This window comes from Pinus tabuliformis, chromosome 9, assembly GCF_031772625.1.
Source record: "Pinus tabuliformis cultivar Carrire ecotype Pingquan chromosome 9, CPIR1, whole genome shotgun sequence".
In the NCBI taxonomy this organism is placed as follows: Eukaryota; Viridiplantae; Streptophyta; class Pinopsida; order Pinales; family Pinaceae; genus Pinus; species Pinus tabuliformis.
This window is the reverse complement of record NC_142307.1, coordinates 1,702,459,087-1,702,473,342: the sequence shown is the minus strand read 5'-3', so window position 1 is coordinate 1,702,473,342 and position 14,256 is coordinate 1,702,459,087. Positions and strand designations below refer to the sequence as shown.

General features: G+C 38.3%; 1 protein-coding gene across 2 annotated transcripts in view; it reads left to right on the top strand.

Annotated features, from left to right (window-relative positions):
• The first annotated feature begins 1,413 nt into the window (after nucleotides 1-1,413).
• LOC149155446 (zinc transporter 11-like) overlaps nucleotides 1,414-14,256 on the top strand; it is a 149,419-nt gene continuing 136,576 nt past the window's right edge. For both annotated transcript variants that reach the window (XM_089445525.1, XM_089445524.1), the window contains exon 1: nucleotides 1,414-2,058. In XM_089445525.1, the coding sequence (XP_089301651.1) occupies nucleotides 1,648-2,058 (411 nt within the window). In that variant the 5' untranslated portion in view covers nucleotides 1,414-1,647. The remainder of the gene's footprint in view (nucleotides 2,059-14,256) is intronic.

Here is a 14,256-nt window from a genome sequence, read left to right as displayed (position 1 = left end):
AACACACACAAGTTTTCAAAAAATGAAAGGTCTTCAATGATACCATATTCTCAAAGCTTGTTATCAACATTGCTCTTGTTACTTATCAAGTATTGCTTTGAAAGATGCCTAGGATCGTGCCAAACAAAGGCACGTCAAACATCACACACCCTTCTAATTTCAACCAGGAGATCATGCATGGATCTTGTTGGACAAACTACACTTCAAGGGCCAATGCCATAAGCCACATCCTCTATGATATGATCCCTATACTATTCTAGATCACATGAGAAAATACATATCACTTGGATTTTCCTTCCCAGTTAGGCATCCACGATGTGATAAATATTAACAATCTGAAACTCTTTGAATCACCTCTCCTTGAGGAATCAATCATAGTTCAACATTATGTGGATAATAATCCTGATCTTGAGCATCCCCTACTAAAGGATGTGATTCTCGATTCCAAGATGAGGACATCTCGCGAGCAGATATGCATATCCTACATTGTAGTTGGGAAGGGACACATATCGACATAGTCAAAATGGATGACTACACAAACACTTCACCATAATTTTTCTCGTTTGGTGGCAGCAGAAGGGACACTTCCAGCTCTAAATAGGAGGAATTGAGCAACCAAGAAATATGTACCCTTTTTGAGGCAACTCATAATGAGGAAGGAAACATCTAATAATGTATTTGATGTTTCTAAAATATATATTTGTTTTTTCTCATGCAAATTAGTTCAGAATCCTAAAAAAAGAAAGCAATATCTAATAATATTGTGTTGTTTCCATACAAAACTATTTGTAATCAAGTTAATAAGAGGACACTTTGCTTACAAAAAACCACCTATCCCTTATAATAAAATAATGATAATTTTTTCTGATTTTTATTGGTTATCTCTGTACTATTTCTTTGTGTCATTTATAATTAATAATTTTAAGATTTACAGATAAACAAATAACTTAAATTTAAAAAATTCTAAAAAAAATATATTTTATATATAGAAATATCTTCTTCATCCTAAACTATAAAATTCACCACTTCCATACACCATAGATTTAAATTTAACAATATATTATAAATATCATTAAGAAGTTTAATGCACGTGGAATGAAATGTTTTAATATTAAGGTTGGTAAAAGCTTATCTCAAAGAATCATTAAAAAAAGTTATAAAAAAATTATATCAGAAGCATTCAACCGCCATAATTTTTTATTTTTATTTTTAATTCATATATGTTGTATAGTTTATAAACAAATTGGAACATGCATCTCTTCAATAAACTTAAATTATAATTTATACTCAACTTAATTCATTAGCATTTAAAAAGGCAATTACTTGCATGAGAAAGTGCGCGAGTAAATTAATTAAAACAAACAAAGACCCTTACCGGTTGTCGAACATACATTCGTTCCTGGTAGTGGAGCAGGAAATTTGTCGTACCTCATTAGGGCTTTTTCGGTATTGTACTGAGTAGTAGTAGTACAGTGTAGTACAAGCTCTCTGTAGTCCGCGCCCTACAGAACCTGTCATCAATCTTATTCCAATCGACGCCTGTGGAGCTCAGACCCAAATTTCCGCTGCAACACGACACCAAACAGAATTCATCACAATCTCAAGCATGGCTGTCGGAACATTTACAATTGTGGTCGTAAATTCGTAATGTATTGCGGCCCCATTATATCAGTTATAGCCGGCCAGGTTAGCAATCATGAAAGTTCCAGTAACGGCCCAAATTCGAGGGCAAAACGCTTAATTCTTGTTAGAGTACGGCGTCGCATAATAGTTTTTGTGGGTGCTTTAGCCGGAGGCATTTCCCCTATTTTTACAGATAAAACAATAGCTGAGGAGGCGGCGGGAGCCCTCCAAACAACTGCGCTGTGCACAGGAACTTGGAGGAGTGAACATAGTGAGGACGGCAACAAACGACGGCGCTGTGCGCAGACAATTGGAGGAGTGAACATGTTGAAGATGGCAACATTTGTAAAGAAGAGAAGGATGGGAAGCAATCTATTGTTCATATTGGCACTGATATTGCATTCTTTCATCGAAGCATCTCTAGCGACATCGCAGGTAAGTCGTTTCTCCCCAGGTTAGATTAGTTTGTGTTGTTCCACGTTCAAGTTTTGTTTGCCCTACTCAGATATTGGGGTTAATGTATGAAAGAAAAATGTTTACATTTTGTCCCCCAAACTTCTGTTTTCCGATCTTTTTTTTGGTGAGTTGTCATTTCTTCACAATTAAAAGTTATATGAGACGAAGAGTAGTAAGCTGAATTCATCATCAAATTTTTTCTGGATTTAAAGAAATTGCAAGGTGTCTACATTACAGGTCAGATACAATAAATTAAGTAGGCAATTTAGATGGTTTTCGATTATCCATTAATTTATTATGATTATGATTTTAATGATTTTAATACGGGGTTAGTAGTTTTTATGGTTATTTTTTGGATTTTTTTTTTTTGGCAGATTTTTGGCACAGTAAAAAAATTTAGTTGAATTTTTATTTGTGTTGTTTAAACTGATTTTTATTGTATATATAGATTCAGTCCCTCAAAACCCTGGGGCACTATAATTGTGAAGACTTTACTCATTGAACTTTTGATTTCAAGGAATCTCTCTAAACAAATTAGATCAAGAAATAAATAGGAAAACTTTTCAAAAAGTCGCACTTAAAAATTGGTAGATTAATTGAGTTTCACACTATGTTGTAAGTGACATTTTGCCATAAAATTTAAGAGTAGTCTAATTAGGCCACAGTTTTGGCCAGAAAATAATGGAAATTCCAGCTAGATTTTGACAAAAAACAAACAAAAATTTGGGAAATCCCGATTATAGCTGTCTAAGCTTCAAGATTTTGGGTTCTCTAGAGGTTTTTGATGGTGTTGAAACCATTTTCACTATCAAAACAAAGATTTAAACACTCATATGATTATATTTTTTGAAAAAGAAAAATTAGCTAAATTCCTAGAAAAATAACTTTCTATACAAAATTGTAACTTCTTAAACAATGCCTAAAATTTATATTAAATATTAAAAAGGTTATGTCAATTCTTTATCAATTCTAGTTTGAGGAAAAGCTTAGATTCCCTTTTCTTATGAAATAAGAGAATGTTGTACTAGGAGCTTACATTCCCTTTTATTATGAAATAAAAAAATTATAAGCAATTCAGATTGTTTTTTTTTTTCTCGATAAAACTGAGCTAATTATATTACAAAAAAGTCAAAATTACAACAAAAATTACATCTGGGCCGAAGCCCTGTTTCTTCAAAGAAGATATCAGTCATTGCTAACCTTGCAGAGAGATTCGACACGGTGAATACAGTATTCGACACGATGGATTCATGACTTGACACGGTGTATACAGAAATCGACACGATGGATGCATTACTTGACACGGTGAACATAATTCGACACGATGTATATAGAAAACGACACGGTGAACATGTTGACTGACGCGTGGACTGAGACTATGGTGATTTGGACCGACACTGCGAGCATAAACCCCATGACAAATATACAAAAACAGCAAAATGAGATGGTCAGAGAAATTCATTCCTTGCTGCCCAGACTTGGCGTCTTCTGAGTTAATCTTCATCCGTGGTGTGAGGCTCATCTTTTGCAGGACCCTTGAGCTTTTCCGAATCTTCCTTATCCTGGCACGAGCTCCTCTGAACAGGTTCACTGGGGCCGGCCTCATCCTTCTGAACTGGACGCCTGAAGTCGACAGTGGGAGTCTCCATATCAACCCTCGGAACATTCACAGTTTCCAAGCGCCCCCGAATACTGCTGCAATGCTCCACGGTGACCGAAACTATCAGAGTGTTGTTTGCAAATGCACAGGGGATTCTGTAACGAATGGCCGGGTGTTCCGTGTGACCACACTCCGGAATGCCCCAGCTTCCTCTAACATTGCTGCCCGGAGGCCTGTTTTGCTCAGAGGTAATCTCTACTGAAGAGGATGGTGATATCTCAGGCCTCTGAGAGGCAGAACGACCCCGTGACCCTCCTCTGCGACTGCTCATCCTGAGCCTCTCCCTTGACATTTGACAATGGCTTCCCACACCAGCAATTCCTTGAGAAACCTTACACCAAGCGATCACCCACTCAAACGGCTTGAGATGCGGCAGAGTGGTTTGGGTAGCAACCTTAATAGCTCCCATACTCCTCGGATGTTGCAGCGCATTGAATGGCGCCTGCAAACGACTGTACATTCCCACAGCATTCCCCTGCAAGCGACTAGACAGACTAACGACATTCCCCTCCGCATAAACCATTGCAGACTCGCTCATTGCTTCGCCTTCCGGCGAATTTAAGGAGCCTTCGTCGTGGAGTGGCGTGGCTTGTCCGGGCTGACAGAGGCCCATGTGACAAGCCACATGCCTCTTAACTCCATTAACACGCGGCATTAAAACTATTAGCACCCGCATCCGGGAAATTCAGATTGTTTTATATATATATATAGATAGATATTATTTCATGTTGTATAAAAAGCTTACATTCCCTTTTTATTATGAAATAAAAGAATTATAAGCCATTCATATATATATAAGAATTGCTTATTATTTTAAAGAAATCAAAATATACATATATTGGTTCTCCAAACAAAGTTTTCAAACTAATTGAAACATGTTCAAACCATTAAAAACGTAATTTTTAAAAACTACAAAGTTAGAAAAAATTATTAATGAAAAAAATATAAATATAAAAAAAATAAACACATTTTAGAAATTCTTCCATGAACAATAAGCCTTCATCCAAGAGGGCTGCATCTTTTGAAAGACCATTTGCTTATCTTCCATTACACATAACCCTTCGTTCAAGAGGGTTAAGCCTTCATCCAAGAGGGTTGCATCCTTTGAAAAAAAAACAATTTGCTTATGTATTAAATACCCTAAAATATGATGTGATAAAGACCAATAAATAACTCAGGGATCTCTTTGATTTTTCAAAGCCACCCCTAAGGCATCTATGTAGTTTTTGTTAAACCAATCCAAGATTGCTTTAAAATTGCTACAAATTTCTCTAGCTTTTTTCTGCCACTCTTTAAGAATCATTTGTTGCCACTCCTCAAGAATCATTAGATGTATGGATTAGTTTTTTTTAAACCAATCTAAGATCACCTTAGAGTTGCTACCCAACTAAAGATGAATAATACGCTATGATAAATTGCATGATACCCGATATAACAATGAGTTTAACTCTTGCATTGGTACCTTCTAAGATCACCTTCGAGTTACTAGCCAACTAAAGATGAATAATAGCCTATTGTATGATAAATTGCATGATACCCAATATAACTATGAGTTTAACTCTTGCATTAGTACCTTCCCGACACCCAACTTAAAACAAAAATAATGCTTCTCACTTAAAAAAAGACCATTCATGTGCCAAAACGTGGTAGAAGACTATGGCTCACCCCATGAAACAAACCCCATAATCAAATGAAATCGAAAGATAAAACAACTTTAATTTAAGACTTTTGAGAAAGGACTTGATCTCAAATTCAAAAAAACTCTAACCATACTCTATACAACCCATGGAAAACTCAACTCACTTTTTGAAAATTATTTTCAAATAAAATAAAATTTCCAAACCTCCAAATTCCCCAATTAACATAAAGAAACTTTAAACCTCAAATATCTATGATTAACGTAGGCCCTAACAAGTTAAAATAAAAGTTCAGAAATTTCAATCCAACCTCATTTTGCAAATAAACAATCTATGAAGAGATGGTCTACCGTCTCTTATGTTAATAAACAAAACACTTAACATTGTACAAATATTTCTTATTTTCAAAATAATTACATAAACCATTTCAATTTATTTCTTTTCCACACTAACCACCACCATCCTTTTATTTTAACTTTTACAATGGTGTAATGTTCCCACAATACCTTTCTCTTCACCTATTAAAACTTCATTATTAAATTGTAACCTTTCGAAAATAATTTTATAATTATTGGGTTGTAACCAACGTTACAGTACTATTATAAATTTTAATTTACATTTTAGTATCATATTATATGAGTAGAAAGAGTGCAATGTTTATAATTGAGTGTTGATTTTATTACAAATTTATTATTTCATACCAATTGTAATTTTTTTAATTAGTCCTTGTCATTTATGAAATAGGATTATTGGTAATCAAATTATCGCATTAACACTAATTCGTTTTTAAATTGAATTCGTTTGTAATTTTATAAAACATTTTCTCTAAATTTATTAAGTAGATAAAATGATTTTTTTAATCAATATTTTTTTCTATTTTATTTGGCTTCATCTTGAGACACTACTCTATATTCTCCACTAATTTCTTCAGTTTAAAGGGTTCAGATCATTTCTATTTTTTCAAACTAAAATTAATGCTAGCATTAATTCATTAGCATTAAATGTTTGTTTTACATAATTTATATCTTGCACAAAGTGGCTGGTTGTCATCTTGAGTTGTCACATACTCCACATGGCTATGTGCATATATGCATTACTTTGGCACTGTTTCACCACCTCTTCCCACCCATCACTACCTCTGCATCACAATATTTTAAACATGCATAACAATAATTTATCAAAATTATTCATGAACATATTTTAGGGATGCCCAATTGAAAGAAAAACAAAACTGCACACATCTTGCACATAAGCCGACATATATTGAAAATGCAATATCTACAGAAAAAAAAAAACATTTATGTACTAGTTAAGCCCTCTACATAACAATAATTTATCACTTGTTCGTGAACGTCTTAAAGGCATTCCGAGATGAAAAAGAAACAAAACTGCACACATCTTGCACATAAGTTGACATATCATGAAAATGAAAGCTCTACAGAAAAAATCTTTTATGTATTGGTTATTCCTTCTTAGAGCCCTCTGCATAATAATAATTTATCACATGTTCATGAACATCTTCAAGGAACACCAAGTTGAAAAAAAAACAAAATTGCACACATCTTGCACAGAAGCCGAGATATCTTGAAAATGTAAGCTCTACAAAAAAAAAAGCTTTTATATATTGGTAAAGATTTTTTAGAGCCCCTCCTTAAGGCTTGTTACAGAGCAACCTACAATGACTAGACTTATAACATCACTAAATAATGTTTTGGTAAATTTCTATACTATTTGGTTTTTTATGCCTATAATTCTATGTCATTTTTATATTGTAGCATGTCCAATACAAAGAGTTTGTTGGTCTTTTTTTCATTGTTTCTATTTTTATTTTTTTTCATTTCTAATCTATGGAAACTAAAAAAGGTGAAAAAAAATATTTATTTATTTATTTATTTATTTCTTCTTTTTCTGTAAGTTCTTCAGATGCACTAATATTTCATGGTATAGACATTGATTAAATATATATACATGCATGCAACTACATACATGTATACATGTATATGCAATATAGGGGTGCAATGTTGCTAACAAAAGCACAAAAGAAAAACAATGTCAATATGTGAATGCAAGAAATCAAGGTAGGCATATATTTTGAATATCACAATGGAAATACAAAAGTCACTATAATTAAAGGGTTTTATTGGTGTAGGCCTCATTAACAGCTTTAATAATTCATTCATAAAATAAAAGTATCAATTAAGGAACCTACCTTCTGCACAGACAAAGGGTCAAGGTTGCATTACACTTCTTTTGTTTCCTCATGTCTACTTCCTCATGGCATGACATATTAGGATTTCACTAAAGTACTTTATTTCCTTTCATAAGCAAATCAATCAAACCACTCTTGATATATGTTTCAAAAGAAAACTATAAATAAAGATATTTTTTTGTCTTCACCTCCAGTCTTGGCTCTCCTTCCTAAACTCGACCTTGTCCTACTTAGACGGTTGTTTTAGGCATTCTCATGTTGAAACACTTAGTGGAAAAAATGTTTCTTAAGCATCGGCCAATAAGAAAGAAAGTATGCCAGACTCATGCCCTCTTTCCTGGTCTCATCCCATTTCTAATCTCACCCATATGACATGATATCACATTCTTACTTATACTTACTCACCTCGTTCCTTACACACACTTACCTCATTCTACGTGAGTGGATGTCAAGCGTTTTCTTATTGAATCTACTTATATTATGAAGTAGGTGGTCATACAATTTAAGAACAATAGCTAATATTTTTCCTTAGAGAAATGACATTCCTGACCTTTGGAATAATAACAACTTCTACTAGGCTTATCATAATGAAAATACTAACCCATATATTAATTCAAGAATTCATATTTGTATATAATTTGCTAGCAAGTTTTAGATACATAGTCTAATGGAAATTATTATATTCTTTTTTTTAGCGGCAGCTCTTAATGATGTCTACCACCCACACCCTAGTTGTACCTATTAAATGACAGGAAAAATGCACTAGTAGAGGCATCACCCGAAAAGGAAAAGGTAGGTCCAGTTTCGGATCCACAACTTACCCTAGTGAACCATCATGTATTGCAAAGATGCCCAGAAAAGCCTATGGCGATAATGCAATGATATGCAAACAGGGAAAGCATCTGACCATGAAAACTTAACCTAAGTGCCTCATCGAAATCTCAGTGAAAAAGACATGCAAACTCAAGTTAGATGTTCATCATGTGTTATGAGAGATTTCCATACCTTTCTTCCAAATCCAATCATGTTTCTTCTTGATGTCGCTTGTGTTTTGAACAACCAACTGGTATTTTCTCTCTGCATCTTAATATTTTCTCTACATGCTCTGCTTCATCAATGTGGCATTTGAGCAACAATGGAGCCATGCACATGCAGTTAAGACATTAGGGAAACAATGGAGGCATGTAGAAGCAATTAGGACATGGCGTGCTTCCTTTCATTGACATGTCTACAACCTTGGTTAGAAATTTTTTGAGTGAGATCCTAAGAGCTATATGAAGAGTCTGATGTTTGGGTTGAAGATTCATACCCAACAATAGTAGTTTTAGCAATCATTTAAGCAACAAAAAATTCTAGCAAAATGATTCAAAACACAATCATTTCATGTGGAGAGTTTCTCCATGAAAGCCCCACTTAGCAATTCAATTTTTTTTTTCATTTAACTTTTTTTTTTTTTTAACTCAAATGGGTATGATTTTATTTATTTGATGGAAATTTTGGACTTACGCCATGGCAGCCAATAGTACATTACTTATGTTTCTGTTTCTAATGCTGTCTTTTGAGCTGTTACAAAATGCCACTTCCTCATGGATTGCAGGAATGGAATGAGCTTTCGTCATTTGTGAGAAGTTGACCTTTCCCAAGAGTGCACCCCTTGTTGGCCATCAGATCTGCTTCACTATTCAAACTTCTGAGAATGTGGAGAAATTTTTAGGAGTCGAAATCAAGCAGAACTCTCTTCAGTCTATTTAGAGTTTTGTTGAGGCTTGCATTGGTGAACAATTTTTCCGTGTTTAATTTTTTTATTATGATCTCTGAGTCTCCAAAAGCTTGGAATTATTTGTCTCCTCTGTCCCTGGCGATTTGACAAGCTTTGAGGAGGCCTAGGATCTCTGCTTGATTGTTAGTTTTCTACTCGATTCCCCAAAAAAAATTGTCCCTTCTTGTTCCATCTGGGGCATAGATGACCCCTCCAGCTCCTGCTACCCCAGGATTGCCTTTGGAGGCTCTGTCAAAGAATATTGTTGTAATTTTTTGCTTTCTCCACCATTCTTGGAAGGTTTCTTCGGAGTCTCTTTTGCGCCAGGCCGGATTTACTGCATGAGGGGCTGATAGCTGCTTCCGTGGGTGGGGGTAGAGGGGGCCCAACCACCTCTCTTCTTCAGGGAGAAGCAGTGGATCATCTGTAAAGTATTGTTGTTGCACTGCTTCTAGGAGGAAAGATTTAGCCTTTGCTGCTACGGAGAAGGGTGTATGCGCCTTTTCATTGAATATCAGATCATTCCGGGACAGCCAAATCTGCCAGCACACAAATTTGGGGATGGCGTTCCAGACTTTCCTCCAAAAGGATTTGGTGGGAATTTTGTTGGGATAACATTGGTTCCATGAATCGAAAAGATCAGCTACTGAGTTGTGAGGAGGAACTATGATTTGTAGCTCGTGGAGAGTGAGTCCCCACACTTCTTTTGCAAACTTACATTCCATGAAGAGATGCTTGGCAGTTTCTAAGCTGCTTCTGCACAGCTCACATCTGTGCGGGCCTGCTATGTTTTTTTTCATCAAATTGTCTCTGGTTAGAAGCTTATCATGAGCCAGCGTCCAGAAGAAGAAATTTACCTTAGGCAGAGCAAGCGGTTCCCATACTTTCTTCCAGAACTCTGGTGTTTTGCTGTTGTTCCTATTTGACAGAAGGGCGTTGTACGCTGCTGCTGTAGTGTAACTTCCAGAATGCCCCCATCCCCAACTGTCTTTCATTTTTCTATTTACTGGGGCCGCTTCTTCCAGCATTTCTTCAAGGGTATGCTTTTGTTGTTGTAATCGATCAGGGACTTCGAAGAAATCCCATCCTTGCCAATCTTCGTGACTTTCCCATTTGGATAAGTCATACACACTGATGATCCCTACACGTTCCAGCCATTTTTTTATCTCAGCGATTTCTTCTACCTCCGAGAGCGGATTTCGGTCCATTATTCGATCGAACCACAGATTTGTGTGTTTGCCATTACCTGGAATCTTATACGCCTTTCCTTTGAAGAGATTTAAACTTCTGTTACAGAGTTTCCAGACTTGAGTGCTGTTGGGTATTTGGCTTACCTGCAGATTCCTGAGCGGCACATTATGGGCATATTTCGATTTCAGCGTTTCGCTGACAGGGTGCTTTGGATCCTTAAAAAGTTTCCACAGAATTTTACCTCCCATCGCCAAATTTACAAGAGCTGGGTCGCGGATTTGCAGACCTCCTTCCGGAATTGATCGTTTAACCAGATCCCATTTGACTAGATGTATTTTTTGATGGTTTCCCTTCCCCCCTTGCCAGAGGAAGTCGCGTAGAATTCTGGAGATTTGTTCTGTCACTCTTTTTGGAGCGAGAAGGAAAGCTGCTTGATAGATTGGGAGAGCCGATAACACAGATTTAATCAGAATTACCTTGCCTCCTTTTGTGAGCCAGTGTCCTCCCCAGGATGCGATTTTTGATTTAATTTTGCCGATGATTTCAATCCACAACGACCTCTTGTTGGACCCAATTGTGATGGGGAGGCCGAGATATTTTATCATCTCCCATTGGGCATGGCCGTTGAAGCCCAGGATGTTGGCGATGCCTGTGAGCTCTTGCTGCCCAATATTCCAGCCATAGACTTCACTTTTCCTTTTGTTAATTGAAGCGCCCGAAACCCTGCAGTAGCATTTTAGAACAGAATCAAAGGCTTTGGCTATTCGAACAGAAGCTCCTCCAAGGAGGAGAGAGTCATCCACAAAAAGAGCGTGGTTCAGAGCTGGAGAGCTATTGGAAGGTTTGAGGCCTGGAAGGGAGCCTGAAGATTTTTCGAAGGATAGCTTTCTACTGAGGGAGTCCGCCATCAGGATGTACAGGAAGGGAGAGAGCGGGCATCCCTGCCTGAGACCTCTCTGAGCTTGGAAAAAGGAGGTGGGGCGACCGTTAACAAGGGGGGCGATCCAGGGATTGTCAGTGCAGGCAATGATGAGGTTGACAAAATGGGAGGAGAAGCCGAAGGAGTGGAGGACTTTGTATAGGAAGGAGCGATTGACTCGGTCGAACGCATTGGCCATGTCAAGCTTTATCAGCATTCCTTTTTCTTTTCGCTGATTGCTTGAGTGTATTGTCTCCTGGACTTGGATGACATTATCCAGGATGTGCCTGCCTTCTACAAAGCCACCTTGGTTGCTTGAGATCAGCCTGTTTAGCAGGGGTTTCATCCTGTTAGCTAGGAGCTTTGCTAGAATTTTATATGATGCGTTGCAAAGCGATATAGGCCTGAATCTTGCAAAGGTTTCGGGATTGGTTTCTTTGGGAATAAGGGCGAGGTAGGTGGAGTTGGTTCCTCCTCCTACCTTGGCTTTTTTCATGAAGCCTTTTATCATCTTTAATAGATCCTCTTTGATGATGTCCCAGCAAGTCTTATAAAAATGTATGGTAAATCCATCAGGCCCAGGGGCCTTGTCCGAATCCATAGACCAAATGACTTTAATGATTTCTTCTTCAGTGATGGATTGGGTGAGAGCGGAATTGTCTTCAGGGCTGACCAGAAGAGGAATGTTTGAGAGGAGATCTGCAATTTCTTCCTCGTTGCCTTGGTTACCTGCGGTATACAAACTTCTGTAATGACTTTCAGCTGCCTCTTTTATTTGACTGAAGCCTTTGCAAATCTGCCCCTCTGCTGTTGTAATTTCAGAGATGTGATTCTTGGAGAGTCTTGCTCGGTATTGGCGATGGAAGAAGGAGGTGTTCCAGTCACCAGCCTTCAGCCATAGACTTCGGGATTTTATTCTCCAGTGTTCTTCCTCTGTTCTGAAAGATCGAAATGCTGAGCTTTGAATTTTTACTTCTTTATCGAGCAGGGATGAGGTGATCTCTCTGCTTTCCATTTCGGCTTGCAATGCCTCTAAAGACTGCACTATTTCTTTTCTTTGGCTGGAAGGATTTGGGGCAGGTTTCCTTATCCATTCCTTCAGGGCTAACTTTGTAGCTTTGAGCTTCTGTTCCCACACATAACTAGAGGACCCATTGACAGATTTGGCCCATGCTGTTTTCACTGTATCTATGAATCCATCTCTTTCTATCCAGAGAGGGCTGAATCGGAAGGGGATTGGTCCCAGGTCTTCTTCATCTTCCAGAATGAGTTGGACTGGTTTATGGTCTGAGGTCAGCTTGGGGAGGATTTTGGTGGTGATAATCTTCTTATTCATCATCAGAGTGCCTTGGACTAGGAATCGATCCAGGTGGGCAGAAATGTGATCCTCTCCCACTCTATTGTTGGACCTTCCCTTTGATCGGTATGAAGTCAAGAAGATCCCACTGCTGTATAAGGTCTTCCACCAGAGGGAGCATGGGATCTCTGTTGTTGGTTCCTCCCCTTTTTTCTTTGGGTTTTAAGACGATGTTTAGGTCCCCAGCAAGGATGATGTTATTTGGGGATCGCTGCTCTAAAAATTCAAAGAGGGAGTTCCAACAGTGTCTCTTTTCAGTGTAGAGGACAGGTACATAAAGATTGAAAAGGGAAATGGTCAACTTACTTGTACAGTGCATTAGTTCCGTGTAGATCCAGTGCTGAGTCTCGTGGGATTTTTTCAGCAGGAAGAGGTCTTCTGCCCATGGAGTTGCGAGCCCTGCAGATGTGCCTCTTGAGCTGACTGCTCTTCCTATGTTTTTCTTCCATTTCTTCTTGCTGATGTCTAGAAGGGCTTTCCCCTCTATCTTGGTCTCTTGGAGCATGAGGATGTCGGAGGGTTCTATTTTGAGAAGGTCCTTGACCGCTTCTGCTTTCGTGGGGTTACCCAAACCTCTGCAGTTCCAAGAGACGAGGCACATTATTTACCAGGGGTGGGTTGAGAGCCTCCCTTAGGGGGCCTGTTCCTAGAGTTTCTCCCAATAGACATCTCTATTGTGGGCTGGCTTCCTTGAGTTTTAAGCCTTTCCGCCTCCTCTTCCCTTATTTCTCTGCGAGATTTCCTGCCAACTTTTCTTGTGGGCTGCTTGTAGGTTTCATCCTCCGAAGAGCCAGAGCTGTCCACTGGTTTTTTCCTTGTGACATCTGCGTATGAGGGGTTGGAAGGGCTTCCTTGAGTGGCTTCCAGATGTGCCGTTTCCCCGTCTTCTTTGTTGGTGGTGGGAGGTGCTGTCTGTTCCAAATCTTCAGTGACTGTTGTAGCTGGGATGCTCTGTCTGCTTTCTTTTCCCTTTGAGTTCTTTTCTTGGGTGGGGTTGGAGCTGCTTGGGGCCTCTTTCGAAGTACCTTTCCCGTTTCCTTTTTTGTGGTTGGTGGTTTTTTGGATTAGAGTCCATTGCTCGCCATTTTGTTGGCCTGGATGTTCTTCTGCCTTTTTCTTGCAGTGTTTGGCAAAATGTCCGTAGCCATGGCAGTGTCTGCACTTAAAGGGAAGTTGTTCATAGTCCAGCTCTTGGACATGCGTCCATCCTGTGACTGTAAGTTTGATGGCTTCTGGCAAGCCCTCCTCCAGATCTACTTTGATGCAGATGCGGGCACATGAATATTGATCTTTTCTTATGGCTTGATCTATGTATTTTCCTAATCCATTGCCAATGATCTGGAGGGACTTTTGATTCCAGCAGTGAAGTGGGAGGTGGGGGAGCTGCACCCACACCGGAACAGCAGATGGGACATCCTGAGCTGGGTCAAAGTCTGGCGACCATT